The sequence below is a fragment of the Rattus norvegicus genome, chromosome 2 (genome assembly GCF_021556685.1).
Source record: "Rattus norvegicus strain SHRSP/BbbUtx chromosome 2, alternate assembly SHRSP_T2T, whole genome shotgun sequence".
NCBI lineage: Eukaryota > Metazoa > Chordata > Mammalia > Rodentia > Muridae > Rattus > Rattus norvegicus.
In genome coordinates, this window is record NC_141535.1 from 88,744,132 (window position 1) to 88,760,033 (window position 15,902).

At 36.5% G+C, this 15,902-nt stretch overlaps 1 protein-coding gene across 9 annotated transcripts in view; it reads right to left on the reverse strand.

Annotated features, from left to right (window-relative positions):
* The window catches only part of Ralyl (RALY RNA binding protein-like), a 787,740-nt gene that overhangs the window by 52,086 nt on the left and 719,752 nt on the right, over positions 1 to 15,902 (reverse strand). For all 9 annotated transcript variants that reach the window (XM_087618564.1, XM_087618536.1, XM_087618540.1 and 6 more), the window contains 1 exon segment: positions 8,231 to 8,344. In XM_087618564.1, the coding sequence (XP_087474690.1) occupies positions 8,231 to 8,344 (114 nt within the window).

Sequence of the window (15,902 nt, forward strand, 5' to 3'; positions counted from 1 at the left end):
CTCATAGTTTTTGCCAGACCCATAGGGGCAATGCAGAGAGGATCACTGCCAACTGAGGTTTATTTTCAGGCAATTGGCTGATATGGCCTTTTATTATGTTTTGTGTCTTACAAGTAGAAGTGATGCTATGTCATTAGGGTATAAGACTCATGGTGCACATATTTGCTAGTTACTATTCCTATAAACTATAGTTTCTTTCTCTAAAAGGTAAGCTAAAATGTAACATTGCGTTCTCAAAATAGCAAATTTTTAAACAACAAAAAAAGTGACTGTGCTTTTTAATTGCAGAGACCACAAAAACATATGAGCATAAATGCTTAAAACAATTATAAAGTGAAATCTTTATTGATTATTTGATTACTATACAAATTGTCCTTGTCAAAACTCTCCACTTTTGTGTTTTTTTTTTTTTTTGGTTCTTTTTATTGGAGCTGGGGACCGAACCCAGGGCCTTGCGCTTCCTAGGCAAGTGCTCTACCACTGAGCTAAATCCCCAACCCCTCCACTTTTGATTTTTAAGACCATCTTGAAGAGATAATTTTGTGTCTTGGCTTTCATAGAGCCTTTCTACTTCTGTTAAAACAGACATATATTAAATTCCTTGTTGTCTCTTACTTACACAGAGAATTTATATGTAATTCCACAGAGAATATACTTCAAAGACAACAGTGTATTAATATAGTTCAAGGCTGGAAAGACAAACCTGTAACCTGTCTTTATCCATTCATTCATTAACTTGAAAGCTTAAATGCTTAGGAGAAATTATCTGGGTTGAAATATAAAACCCTTAATTATGATGGTTGATTCATGGCAGCTTAACAGAAATGAGGCCAGTATGCATTTTTGTAAGGTGTGGTCAGTATAAACATTTTTCATTGGCTCAGTGTGAAGTGTCACATATACTGAATAATTATAGGATCTATGAATAAGTCACACATGAAAGCACAGTTGTCCATTAAGCTGCTGTTTTGCAGTTGAATGATCAATTTTGGTTCCTCAAAAAATCTTGTTGATATTGAAGCAAAGGAATTAGTTCTACTTTTTGAATACTTAATTTATTTCTTTTAGAAATTAATAGCAGTGTTTGGTTAATCTAAATTTTGGGGCATTTGTCTTATCTCCCTAATTCTTTTTGTGTGAACACATGGGAAGAGGCATACGTATGCATTATGTGTGCATTCATATTTATCAGTAGAGATTCTTTGTGGTAGAAATATTTGTATCTTTTTTCCCCTCTTTCTTTCTGTTTTCTAGCTCACAGCCCTACATGGAAACATTTTTCTGAATATATTTGTTAATTGTATGGAATAAAATAATAAAAACCTCTGTCTTCATTTCAAATTATTCCTACACAAATAAAATGGCAGTTGAATTTGGCACCATCCTAGCAAAATAGAAGTTCTGAAGAGGGAAAATGAACATTCCTGTCACATCTTGTTCCACAGACCATCACTAGGAAGTGGATAGAATATGGAGCCTTAAGTATTCTTAGAGGAGAACTTTTCATGCTTATACTGACAGTTCTGCAAAAGAAAAATAACCCTCTCTGTTGGGTTATTTATGTCAAAGTGATGGATTTCTTTTCTGAGCAGAGAAATGAGTTAGTATTAGACTTTTGTTTAGATGTATGGACAAGGACTGCAAAAGCTAGCAGTTAATGTTAAATATAAAATCCAGCAATATCTAAATTATAAGATTATTACAGAAAGAAAACATTTATAATGACCACAAGTTAGAGAGATACTGAGTTCTTCCAAAGTGCTGACCATGCAACAGTCCTAAGCATTAGTCCTTGGAACACACTTTGAAAAATAGTATTGCTCTTTTTATACACAGGGAAACTGAGGCATAAATAAAGCATATAAGAGTAAGAATCCACAGGAAGATTTCTGCCTCAACAGCCTCTACTCTCTCCTAATGAATAATAGGATGCAGAGGAGTTTATCAGACATACAGGGAAAGAATACTTTGAATTGCTTCAAATAGATAATAATCTCCAAGTTCAAGAATGAAGAAATATGTTCAGTTAGGGAACATAATTTAGTCAAACAATGACTATCAAAGGAAAATAAAGCAAAAGTGATTGGTATTTCTGATTAAGGGGAAATATTTATGACTTCAAATGACATGAAAAGAATTCATCTGATGCTAAATTTCTGTCCTCATATTAAATTTTTTTCAGCATATCTAATTTTATTTCAAAGCTATATATGATCCAGGAAACAAGTTAAAATTGTGGGGATTTGTCATCAAAGCATTTTTATTAAATTGCATTTTCTTCACAGTTATTTTCAATATGACTGAAAATTGATTGAGGTGGCAATTAAGCTTTTGGACATGCTGGCTTAATTGTTAGATAATTACCAGCTGAATTGTACTTAGACGACAGAAAAAAATTGTTGTTATAAAAACACTCCCATTTTTATTACTGCCAAGATAGTATTCTGCAATTAATCTTTTTTATGCCAAGTTGCAGCTTATTTTTAAAACATTCTATTTAAACAGCTATATGAGTTTTAATTCAATGATTTAAAAATGTGACTGCTAAATATTCAATTCATTATGGATGCTATCAGTAACAAACACATAAATAGATTTCAGGAAAATTACATATGAGAAATATATTTTTGTTAAAATTTCAGTTACATAAATAAAGTTTTAGAGAATAACCTCAAGTTGTTCATGAAAAACTACTAAAATTTTAATGTGAATCATTTGAAAATTAAGAAAATATTATGCTTACTTAAACATTATAATTTTGAAGGAGATTTTGTTTCTCTCATTTTATAAATGTTATGAGGGGATTTTCCAAATGTCTCAGAATCAGTTAGATTAAATCTCTGGGGTGTGCACCTAATTTTATCTCACTCCTGTCTGTGGCCTTCTATTTCAATAATAGGAATTCACTTGCCACACAGAAAATGACTTAGGCAGAAAAGAACCAAGAAGTGATGTTTCTTAGGGAGTGACAATAACTTAAGTGAATTGTGGTGACTGTTGCACCACTCAGTAAAACTGTCACATCACTGGATAATAGCCTTGAAGTGAAGCACATGTGAAATACATGTCAACAAGGGATTAAAACACTGTGAGCATGGGAGACAGGATCAACATTGAATATGGGCAGTGGTCTTGGGGAAAGCAGAGCTATGGGGTAGGGGAAATCTAACAGAGGTCAGATTGGGAAACACCAGCTATCAGAATAATAGAAGCTAATGCTCATGTTTGTGAATGGAATTCACAAGATTTACAGAGTAGTGATGGGACACAGACAGGACACAGAAGAAAATGAGATCTAAACTGAAGTAATGACATAACAGTTCTCACCAAGAAAGCATTCGTGTTTCATGTGTTTATCAAAACTTTACACAGGCTTCTTGCTGACTCCAGGCACAGACTTCCTCTCAGAATCTTCATTTTGAAAAATGTTAGATCATTTCTTCTTCCTTTGTTTGTTTGAGATATGTATATTGTTCACCTATGAATGTTCTCCATATTTAGGATTTTGCCTTCCAACAGGTCATCATTAGATGGATGGATAGACTCCATCTTTCTATTTGGAGAGAAGAGCTCAACTTTGCTAGAGGCAATTATCAATCAGAGTTTGCCTAACCCCTTTGGCCAGGTGCTGGCAACACCTTTCAGCATAGCTCAAGCAGTTTGTGTAACATTCGTACATCTTCTACCTTGATCTTTAATCAGTTGAGTTCCGTGCCCAGCTCAGATGGCAATAGTCTTGAAAACAGTACTGCTAATGCCTTGTAGTCAGTGTATGGATGCTTTTCTGTATATCTGAGATTAATAAAGAGAATTCTTGACAGTCTTCCTTTAAGTTAGTTTCTTTACAAGGATGCAGGGTTTGTAGTCCGATAATAATAAGTCCTATTATGAAAAGTAGTTCCTGTCTGTCAACCATTTACAGCCCTTTAAAGGTTTTTGCTCCTCTATCTGATTCTCTCAAATGTCACACCTTTTGCTTCTAACCATACTCCCTTTTAATTCTTCATGAATTATCTGTTGACATAATTCTCAATATCTCATAGACGTTTATTGGTGAAATAATTTTTACTCACTCCCCATCTCTCTAGAAAATAGTAAGCAATTGTAAATTAGATCGATTCAATTTTCATTTTTTACTTTAAGATTGTAAATATTTTGAGAAGCTAATCTGTGACTATACACCAAATACTATCTTCCTGAACTTGTTTTAAAAAGACTATTTTTTACTTACAATTTACTTATAATTAAAAATGTCTTATTTTTTCAGTAAGTTAGTTTCAAGGGACCACTCTAAGGACTATACAAATTTATCTCTAACATATTACTTTCTCAACTTCTTTGAATTTAAGTGTCTCCTCTCCTGAGGTTTGATGTGATAAGTCTCCCTGATATCTGTGTCTTGTGTCCCTGGCCTGGCTTGTGTTTCTGCAAAGCTCATGACCAAGTTATCTCTTAGGATCTCCTTTATAGCCATCTCAAGGATCTATTCTGCTTAATTTATCACGAGGTGCCTGTTTTGGGAAAGCTGTATTTCCCCCTTTTCTCTCCTCTGATTTTGTATTGAAGTGCATTTTCCCAGTACTGTAGGGGAAATGTTGTAGCAAATCAAGTGTGAAGATATAAGCTGACAGAGGTACCTACTTGCTTTTCTCTGCAAGATACGAAACCCAACTCAAAGTAGACATGGTAAAAGAAAGAGAGAGAGAGAGAGAGAGAGAGAGAGAGAGAGAGAGAGAGAGAGAGAGAGAGAGAGAAGGAGGGAGGGAAGGAGGGAAGGAGGGAAGGAGGGAGGGAGGGAGGAAGGGAAGAGAATAAGCTAAACTCTAAAACACCAAGCCAATCAGAAATTTCCAACTATCTCTAAAAGATATTTTCACTTCAGCCATTCGTTTATTTAATTTCATTTGCTCCTGAGGACACTTACCTCCTCTTGCTTCAGGTGGAGCCTTAATGACTTGTTTTGTGCTGGGAATTTGTACATTGGTGAATGTTCAGATACTTTATTACAGGTTCATAGATCTATTTCCGTTAAATCTGTATTTTAACATTTAATTTGCAGCTAAGCTTTTTGGTACCTTGCATATCTGAAATACCTTCTATCCATCCTTATTCTTAATAGTTTGGGTATTAGAAATAAGTATTAGGCTGTAGGGTCCTTCACCAGTACATACAGGATGTGCCTTTGTCTCTGTTTCTGACTTTCTCTGTCTTCCTGTCTGTCTCTCTGTCTCTGTCTTTTCTGTCTCTGCCTCTGTCTCTATGTCACTCTCTGCTGCCTCTGTATCTCTGTTTCTCTATCTCTGTCTCTGTCCCTCTGTCTCTATTTCTCTCTGTCTCTGTCTGTCTCTGTCTGTCTCTGTCTCTCTCTCTGTCTCTCTCTGTCTCTCTGTCTCTCTCTCTGTCTCTCTCTCTGTCTCTCTCTGTCTCTCTCTGTCTCTCTGTCTCTCTCTCTGTCTCTCTGTCTCTGTGTGTGTGTGTGTGTGTGTGTGTGTGTGTGTGTGTGTAGAATAATTTACATTTGGTTACTTGTAAAGAATCATCTAGGAATGAGATGCAGTTATAGGCTAAACTGATACAAAATGCTACTTGTTGTTTTCCATAATCTATGTTCGTTGCATCCTTTAAAAGTTGTTTTATTTAGTAGAACAACAATATATTCATGGTAGAATCATAGTAACCACAATTTTAAGTGTTTGGATATCATTGCAAGAGATTGTTGATTCCTATAGTTTTAAAGGTCTCAAGCCTGCTACATACCTGGTAATAGTAAATGGCACTACAATGTGTAAAATGGGTAAAGGAAATATGATCTTTTACATAGAAAGATTATAATGTCAAAATAAAGAGACACATAGATATCTCTTAAAGCAACTTATGGAGTAGACAGTTCATTATAATATGACTGTGTTTTGTAGCAATTTTCTCTGAATATTTGAGAATTTGCTTTGAAATCAGTGGGGAAAAAACCTCAAGTTCACTCAGAACCTAGTCCATGTGGGGTTCAGGGCACACTTCACATTCTGTGGCATTTTCTTCCTAGTCACCTGTTTCCTTGCTCCCACTTTATTTATACTGGAAACATTCCTTATTTCATAGCTAATACCAAGTATGGGATGAGATGTATACAGAGAAATGAAGAAGAATAAGTGTTAGCTACTCAGTAATTGGCTTTCAACTAATTAAGCATTAAAATTAGTGCCCCTGGATTTAATAAGGAGGCTTTGAGTACCTTTTAATGAATTTTAATTCATTTCACTCTTCTCTCCATAACAGAATGTTAACTCTTTCCATATAACTGATTTCTTTCCACTGAGAAAATACAGGAAATGAAGAAGAGTACTGCATTGTCTCTGTAAATACAGATGCTATTCAGAAGACAATTACAAGGACAATGAAGATACAAATTAAATACCTTCATTTTCTTCATAGCATCTAAAAGGAAGAAAGATGCCAAAAGCAAGGACAAGACTTGTCATTTTGGAAGTAACAGTCTCTTGACTGGAAAAAGTTTAAAGATGAGCAAAGGCAAGATGACAGCTTTTATAAAAGGAAAACCAGGGCTTGAATTAGAGTGTTAAGATTATAGATGATCTTCCAGCACGATCTGTGGCAGGTCTAATTCATTGCAGGAAACCAGAAGGTATAATATGCTGGAATAAGGATCACATTTTTCTCTTTGAGGTGATTTATATTTAAATGAGTTCTCTATAATCCTTTAAACTGAAGTGCAAATTGGTTATCAAAGTCTTTTGCTGTAAGGGTTGTTTTACATAATAATGAATTCTACCGAAGTTCCTCAAAGGGAAATATTGACTTAGGCAACATCACAGGATACATCAGTTACAGCGACAGTTTAGATTATGGTTGTAGACAATGCATCAAAACTTTTTATAACTCTAAATATCTTTACTGAAAAGTGTAGGTAACCATGACTTATTCAGTATAAAATATGTGATATAGAAAATGTCAGTGGACATTGTTCAATTCAGTCTATCTTTACTTTTATTAACATGCTGGGGAGAGTTACTGACTCCTGTTATTTTTTAATGAGATAATTTAAAAATATAAGTTGAATTACCTTAGTTTGATGTGCTTTAGACTAGAAATGCTACATAGCTCGCCCCGGAAGTAGGCTCCAGTTCCGGTCACAAGTCAACAGGCACCAGGCAGGCTCCTATTTACTTTAGAACCAGGACTGTGGGTTCCAGTCAGGAGCCTCAGCTACAACTCTAGTCCCTGAATGTTCTCATTATCTAAAAGTAGCCTAGTAGCCCCACTTCAGGGAAGCCTGGTCATAAGACCCATGTAAGTCACAAATTGATTTATATCTGTGAACCTTTGCGTACATTCTGTGAAAGGAACTTAAATTTAATAAAAACTTGTCAAGATTGTATTGTTCACTTATTTTATTTTGAAGAAGTGAAATTCCTAGGAAGTTACGTCTCATGTGAATCTCAGTACCATATATAGACACATACACAACACACACACACACACACACACACACACACACACACACACACACACACACACAGGGCTATAACACAATTCTTGGAGCAAGGTCAAGACCTAAAAGAAGATCATACAAGCACATACAAGACTTGAAAAATCACATGTTTCAAAATGTGTAACAATTCTGAGTTCATCCAAAACCTCATTTTTATGATCTTAAAACAGCATACAATAAAAGTGTAAAAACTGATTAAACTGTGACTGGGAGCTATGGCCAGAATTCAAAAAGAGCTCACTGACTGGTAAAGGAATAATCACTAATTTATCCTGTGGGTGTCAGGGACATACTGCCGGCTTCCAGGTTTCAGAAATTGGGTTACGATGTTTCATAAGGTTAAATTGGGCTTTGTAATAATGGCCTTTGCAATTTTTTTGTATTATGCTGTGGTTAAATACAATGAAATGTGAATAATGCATTCTCCTGACAACACTATTCATTACTTGCCTTTATTTTCTTTACAAATTACTTAATATTGAGATAGAAAATTTCAGTTGTGACTCAAATATTATTGATTGTTCTATTAAAATACTACCCTTTCAAGAATTCAATCTTAAAAATATCGGTTCACATGTTCCAAAGTGAGTGAATTCTATTAGTGCAATTGTGGTTTTGTGTTAACATGGTGATTCAGCTGGTGTCTCTCTGGCCTGCATTCTATGATTGATGGCGTTGGGTTAATTTCAGCCTGTCTGTGGACACAGATTTCTTTCCACTTACCTGCTTCTGCCTTTTGCTGCTTCTCAATCTTCTCCAGGCGCCCTAGCAAGGAGTCAATTTTAGTTTTGATCTGGGTTAATTCTTTCTTGATTGTCTGTAACTCATCTGATTTCACTGGAAGGGGAAAGTGGAAAGAAAACAAGACATCAAATGGACCACTTAGAACACAATTCAAGACACAGCACTTCTCAAGATTGTCTTATAGGATTTCCAGTGAGTCATCAGCTTCCTGTCACTGCTAGTCATCCTGAAATAGTGCATGGCTTTCTAATTAGAAATAAGGATTCTAGTGACATTCAATGTTCTAACTGAAGGTCACATGAAAGGATAAAAGAATCTGAGAACATTTTTAACAGAATAATGCCAGGTCTTGACTTATTCAGGCGAGTAAGAGAATATTCCTTCATAGAACTTCAATGTAAAACTGTCTTGCATTAAGGATTAGTGATATTAGTGTTAAGACTACTTTGAATAACCATGTTGTGAAATACATACTTTGTATGTTTTGATATTGAGACAGTGCACTCCTGCATTGTCCACCACTAATGACTAGACATCAGTGATATTTTTTAAGTCAGATCTTTGACTAATGATTGAAATAAAAGTATCACATTTGTCCTTGAGAGAATATGATATTTCCTGAGCTCTTTCTAAAAATAGTGACAGATTGTATATACTTATTCTTAAGCCATGGGCCTGGTAGAAGGGAAACACACAGGCTGTCCTCTCTATGATTTTTACCTGAATTTAATTTGTGGTTTATTTGCATATACATTTTGCGATAAGTTATCAATGTGTCCTCAAGCTGTTCTTGAATATACCATCCTTCTGCTTCAATCTTCTGACTGCAGGAATTAAAGATATATGACATCATATACCACCTAACTCTTATATGTATGGAAATTTGTTCCAATTCTAGCTTTTTAGTATTTGATCTGGTTTGTAACAAAAAGATAGGGTCCGTTATGAATGTCAACCTTTCATATTTAAAGATGCATAACAAAAGACAAACATGTGCTGGAATTTAACTCAGTGGTTAAGTGCTTGACTTGAAAACAAATGGCTCTAGGTTTGGTCCCCAGCAATAGCAAGAAAAAAGATTAAAAATCTGATAAGAGGGACAATGTATCTTAATAGCTTGTTGCCAATTAAATTAACTATTTTTAAAGGACTTAAGAAAACTTCTGGGCATATGCCCAAAGGATGCTCCATCCTACCACAAGGGCACTTGCTCAACTACATTCTTATGAGCTTTGTTCATCATAACCAGAGACTGAAAACAAGTTAGATGTCCCTAAACCAAAGAATGGATTTAAAAATGTGGTACACGTACACAATGGAGTTTTATACTCACATGTTAAAGAAACAAACAAAGAAACATGAAATTTGTAGGGAAACAGATGTAAGGAGAAAAAAATCATCACGGCTGAGGTAACTCAGACCCAGAAAAACAAACATTGTGTGTACTCAATTATAAGTGAACATTAGTTATAAAGTAATGGATAATCATGTTATAATCCATAGATCTTGGGAGGATAAGTAATAAGGATGGAAGGAGGGCTCAAGATTACAAGCACCACACGAACACATTTGTGTGTTTATTTGTGTACATGAATCACCTTGGAAGAATAGATAGAACAGATTTTGTGGGTGGACTGGGGGCAGCTGGGGCTGGAAATAGTGAGATCAGATTGGCAGTGGAAGTACTGGGAGAGACAGTGGGGACTGAGAGTATGTGACAGTTTGTATGTGCTTGGACCAGGGAGTGGCACTATTAGGAGATGTGGCCTTGCTGTAGGTGTGTCACTGTGGATGTCAACTTTAATGCCCTTCCCCTAGCTGCTTGGAAGCAAGTCTTCTTCTAGTGGCTTTCAAATGAAGATGTAGAACTTGGTCCTCCTGCACCATGTCTGCCTGGACACTGTCATGTTCCTGCCTTGATGAAAATGAACTGAACTTCTGAACATGTAAGCCAGCCCCAATTAAATATTGCCCTTATAAGAATTGTGGTACATCTACACAATGGAATATTACTCAGCTATCAAAAACAACGAGTTTATGAAATTCGTAGGCAAATGGTTGGAACTGGAAAATATCATCCTGAGTGAGCTAACCCAATCACAGAAAGACATACATGGTATGCACTCATTGATAAGTGGCTATTAGCCCAAATGCTTGAATTACCCTAGATCCCTAGAACAAACGAAACTCAAGACGGATGATCAAAATGTGAATGCTTCACTCCTTCTTTAAATGAGGAAAAAGAATACCCTTGGCAGGGAAGGGAGAGGCAAAGATTAAAACAGAGACTGAAGGAACACCCATTCAGAGCCTGCCCCACATGTGGCCCATACATATACAGCCACCCAATTAGACAAGATGGATGAAGCAAAGAAGTGCAGACCGACAGGAGCCGGATGTAGATCGCTCCTGAGAGACACAGCCAGAATACAGCAAATATAGAGGCGAATGCCAGCAGCAAACCACTGAACTGAGAATAGGACCCCCGTTGAAGGAATCAGAGAAAGAACTGGAAGAGCTTGAAGGGGCTCGAGACCCCAAAAGTACAACAATGCCAAGCAACCAGAGCTTCCAGGGACTAAGCCACTACCTAAAGACTATACATGGACTGACCCTGGACTCCGACCCCATAGGTAGCAATGCATATCCTAGTAAGAGAACCAGTGGAAGGGGAAGCCCTGGGTCCTGCTAAGACTGAACCCCCAGTGAACTAGTCTATGGGGGGAGGGCGGCAATGGGGGGAGGGTTGGGAGGGGAACACCCATAAGGAAGGGGAGGGGGGAGGGGGATGTTTGCCCGGAAACCGGGAAAGGGAATAACACTCGAAATGTATATAAGAAATACTCAAGTTAATAAAAAAAATAAAATAAATGAAATAAAAAAAAAAAGAATTGCAATGGTCATATTGTCTGTTCCCAGCAGTAAAACCCTAACTAAGATAAAGTATTTCAGGGGCAAGGTGGAAACCCTCTGCAATGGAAACTCCTAGCAATCCACTAAAGTGACCCTAGCAAAGATCACAGTATAGAGGATATGGGAGCTTGAACGAGCAAGCTTCTCTAACCAGGTAAGATTTGCTGTGGAAGGATTGAGATAACCCAGCCACAAAACCTTTGACCTATAATTTGTTTTGCCTATAAGGTGCACTGGGAAATTGTGGGAGTGGCCAACCAATGACTGGTCTAGGTTGAAATCCATGCCATAAAAGGGAGCCCACCCCTGACATTGAAGAGTCAAGAAACAGAGGCTGGATAGCCCAGGGACATAGGACAGAACCAAACACAACTGGCAAGATAAACAAGCAAACAAGTCTTGAAAATAATTTCTACTGATATTCTGCTATACTCATAGACCAGAGCCTAGCATTGTCATCACTAGAGAGGCTTCATCCAAAAACTGAGAAGACTAGATGCAGAAACCCACAAACACTAGGTCAAAATCTGGCACTCCAGCGGAGGAGGAGAAGAATTTTAGGAGCCAGTGGGGTCAAGAACAGCACACAAACATGGTTCAGAGAATCAATGAAAAAGAGGTATAGGAGCTCCCAGAAATCAACAGGGAGCCTGTATGGTTCTGCATATGTGTTAGGGTTATGTAGTTTGGATTTCTTGTGGGGCTCCTGCCAACAGGAGCAGGGGCTGTCTCTGAATTTTTGCCTGCTTTAAGATCCCTTTCCTTCTAATGGGTTATCTTGTCCAGCCTTAATACAAGGTACCTAGTCTTATTATTACTTGACATGCAATGTTTGGCTGTTATCTCTGGAGGTCTGCTCCTTTCTGAAGGGAAGAAGGGGTTGAGATGAGAAGATGGAGAAAAAACTGTGGCAGGGATGTAATACATGAAAAAAGAATAAATAAAAAAGAAAATAACAAAAGGACAATATCATATTTAAATGATAACCATTTAAGAGGGAAGGGCCAGGAAATTTCATCTACTGGGTATGACACAGCTGTGTAATCAGGAGCTCACAGAGGCTGTGTACTTGTGTGGATTGAGCCTACATCAGACTGGGCCTGTCAACAATCAATCAGAGACTGGGACAGTGGTAAGGACTCACTGGGCCCTACTCCTGCTTCTTGGATTATGCACTACCTGAAGTGGTAGTCATTGTCTTCAGTTCTGTAGCCACTGGTGATTTTCCAAAAATTAGTTCATGTTACACAGATCTCCCTGGGTACACAACAGCTTGTAGAACAAAGCTATAGGGCATGTCTATGGAATGAGTCAAAGGAAAGGGAGGAGCTTAATGGGGATGAGAGGAAGAAAAGAGCGGATGGAGAGTGACCAGAATTCACGGAGGGGGTTAAAGAACAATTAATAATAGACGTTACATAAAAAGTTAAGGATATATAATATGATAACTTATTTTGACAAATTCAGTGCATTATCCATATTTTACTTATCTGGTACACATAGTTTTGTTGGGGGTTCACAACAGAGATCCTAAAGTCCAATAGACTTAACAGTCCCTGCACTTCATGAGGAAGGCTTTGGGTACTACTACAGCTTCAGTACAGACCTGTGCTGCAGACCTGGGATACACACATCTTTCTGTCATTTTTACTTCAATCTTATATTCACCCCAGCTTAGATATTCTGAATAAATTTCAAATAAACTAGTGCTAACTTTTAATTTTATATATTTGTCGATTCTAATACATGAATATTATACTGTCCATACTACAGTGGGTCTCAAAAGATAGAAAAAAAGATTTTTCCAATTCCAAAATATTTCCTCCTTATTAAATAAAAATTTTAAAGTGAATATTTTTCTCTAGTGCAAAGTACTTTGTAAGATTAAAAACTGCAAGAGTCTCCTGCAAGTTCATCTACAGAACTGCCCAACTATAAGGAGAATTCACTTTCAACAGTGACTCCCTCTGGATGTCAATTATTTCAGACATCAAAGTACCATTGTTAGATTGCGGCTAAATTTGAAAAACATCATCTGTCACTATGAGAAATTGATTCTACTTTGAAGAATGATACTCATTTCCTTTGGAGGAAGCTTATCATGTAGTTTTACTTAAATCTGTCAAATTTAATAGAAAATATTTTATCTGATAAAAGGTTGCGATGATAAAATGGTACTGCTAGAAACTAAAAGAATGTATTTCTGAGGAAATAAGTTAATCCTTAGCTCTAACTGACTAATTTTAGTTTATCATACTAGGAAACATAAATTGGTAAGTCACCAACATCTCACATTATTAAATCTGCATTAGAATGTACCTAGACACGGGTAAGTGAACAGGAAGCCAAAGTTTGAGTTATAGACTTAACACCAGTATTATGAAATACTGGAGAAAGATTGTATTGATATTTTAGTCTAATTAACATCATTGAAATTTATAAGGGTATATATTCCTTAAAACAAGGAATGTCCCGTCAGTTCTTGCAGGGCACAACTATGTAATAATGAACTGAATCTCTAACCTGTACGGACAGAGTGCCTGGCTCCTCTTGGCATGAAAGCATGAAATACTAACAAGGGTCCTAAGAGCAGGCTGAATTAACAGTGCTTCCTGCTTCTCCCCCAATTCTGGAAGTTATGGAATTAGTCATCTCAATGCGATATGTAGAAGAATGTGCATCCATTCCTAGACAGTGAGCTGCAGTCTATCGTATACTTTTCTCCATCACAGTTCATATCTGCATCTAGATTTTTTTGGTCTTGTGCTCTCACTTCCTTTCCTCAAAAAAAGTTCTCATATGGGCATCTCTGCCCCTCTATTGCTCTAACTTCTCTCTCCCTCTTTACTTTTTACTCCCTTTCTCTCTGCTAACATTTTCTCTGTAACATTTTACCCTGTGGAATGTTAGTGAATTCACTGGGACAGGTGCTCCTTTGCTGTTCTGTATTTCTAGACTTAAAATTTTAGAAGTCTATAAGGTGCTAGTATGCTTTCCCAAAGACTACATATTAAATAAGGAGTAAGCACAGCTTGGGGCCAATATATCTGCATACACTTTCATTCATTCTTATTTTCCTGTGCTTTCCACTAACCTAGCCACATTCAGACAGTTCCTGAAGGGATATTTATTAGGTATCAGCCTTATATGTAACTGAAAATTTCCAGAATCTCTTTCCTTTCTACAGCAACTGAGATAAGCAGCACACCTATGAAAAGTGTTGTTATATAATTCCAAGTGTCTTCTGTATGGTTTGAGTTTTGAATGGCCATGACGCAACTGCTGGCACATTTTGGTAGGCTTTATCAGCTTTAGGATATGAGATATGGCTGGAAGAAGTCAGTCCCTGGGGCTTGTTCTGTTTCCAGCATATGGTCACAATACAGAAAAGTGATTAATGTACAAACTCAACTTTTAAAAATGGTATTAAGATCTAGAATATAAAGTGTATGTTCAACTTTCTATTTCTCTTCTAAGCCCACCTCTCATTAACAGAACAGCTTCCTGTTACAAAGGAAAGTTTGTTATCCATGTGCCTTGGGGAACTGATCTGGAATTGCTACGTGAATTTTCTCTACTTTGTCATTTTCTTCCTCTTACTTAGAGGAAATAGGCACAAACTTCTTAGTACCATGCTCAGAACATCAGTAGGACCTGTAAGTGGTAAAAGGATTCATATGATTCATGCTATTATTATACTGTATTATTGTGTAAACATGCTTCTCTAATCAAAGGCTTTTCTGTTCCTGAAATGTGTCTCTCAAAATCTACCCAACACTTTAAGGGTTTAGACTTGTTTGCATATGAATTCCTCTTTTACAAATCCACTGAAGAGTGAGTCTCTCACCTGTAATCTCTTTAATGGTGCCTCACATTTATGGCTACACACTCACTGATTATTGACTTTTCTTTTGCATGTCTGTATTCCAGAATAAATGATAAGTTTCTTGAGTGAATACCTCTTGATTAGGCACTTGGGATATTCAACACCCCATTCTGTGTGTTTTGATAGTCTCCCTCAACCTTTTACTGATTAGTGAATTCCTGCACTGAAATTTAGGGATTGAATCAGCCATTGTTTATTTTAAAATGATTATAATGACTTAAAAGGAGATGTTAAATCAAGTAAATTGCCAAAGAAAAATTTGTGTCTTGTCATAATAAATAAGATTCTGAATATGTATAGGTAGAATTTGGGGCACCTACGGGGCACAGGGTCAATTGACAATTGCACACTTGCTTAGGCTCTAGAACTAAACTCCTTCTGTGGAAAGAGTGCCTTTAATTCTTTCTTTTTGGTTATCAGATTAACAATAGAACTTTGTCTTAGTGTCTAGACACAATAAGCAATAAATACTAGAAAAATTTCGGTATGCATATATGTAGAGGATAACACGGTATTTCCGAACCTTTATGCATGCAAAAATAACCATAAAACAAAAATCTTAGGAGCTGACAAAGAGGGAAAGAGTAAGCAGTCAAGATGTTTAAAAATGTAAGTATTATATATAACTGTAGCCATATCTTGTCAAAAGGTTCTGATGAAATAAAATGACAGGAAAGCATGGTTTTGGCAACTAACCCATTTAATTTTTCTCTAATTACTCTTTAATTAATAATCCTCATATTTGAAGGTATATTGGATAGAATACTACATCCGTTTTAAAAATTATAAACAGTGGCACTAGGGAATTTTTTTCTTAAAAGACTTAATATTTCCAGTCAACTTATTGTTAGA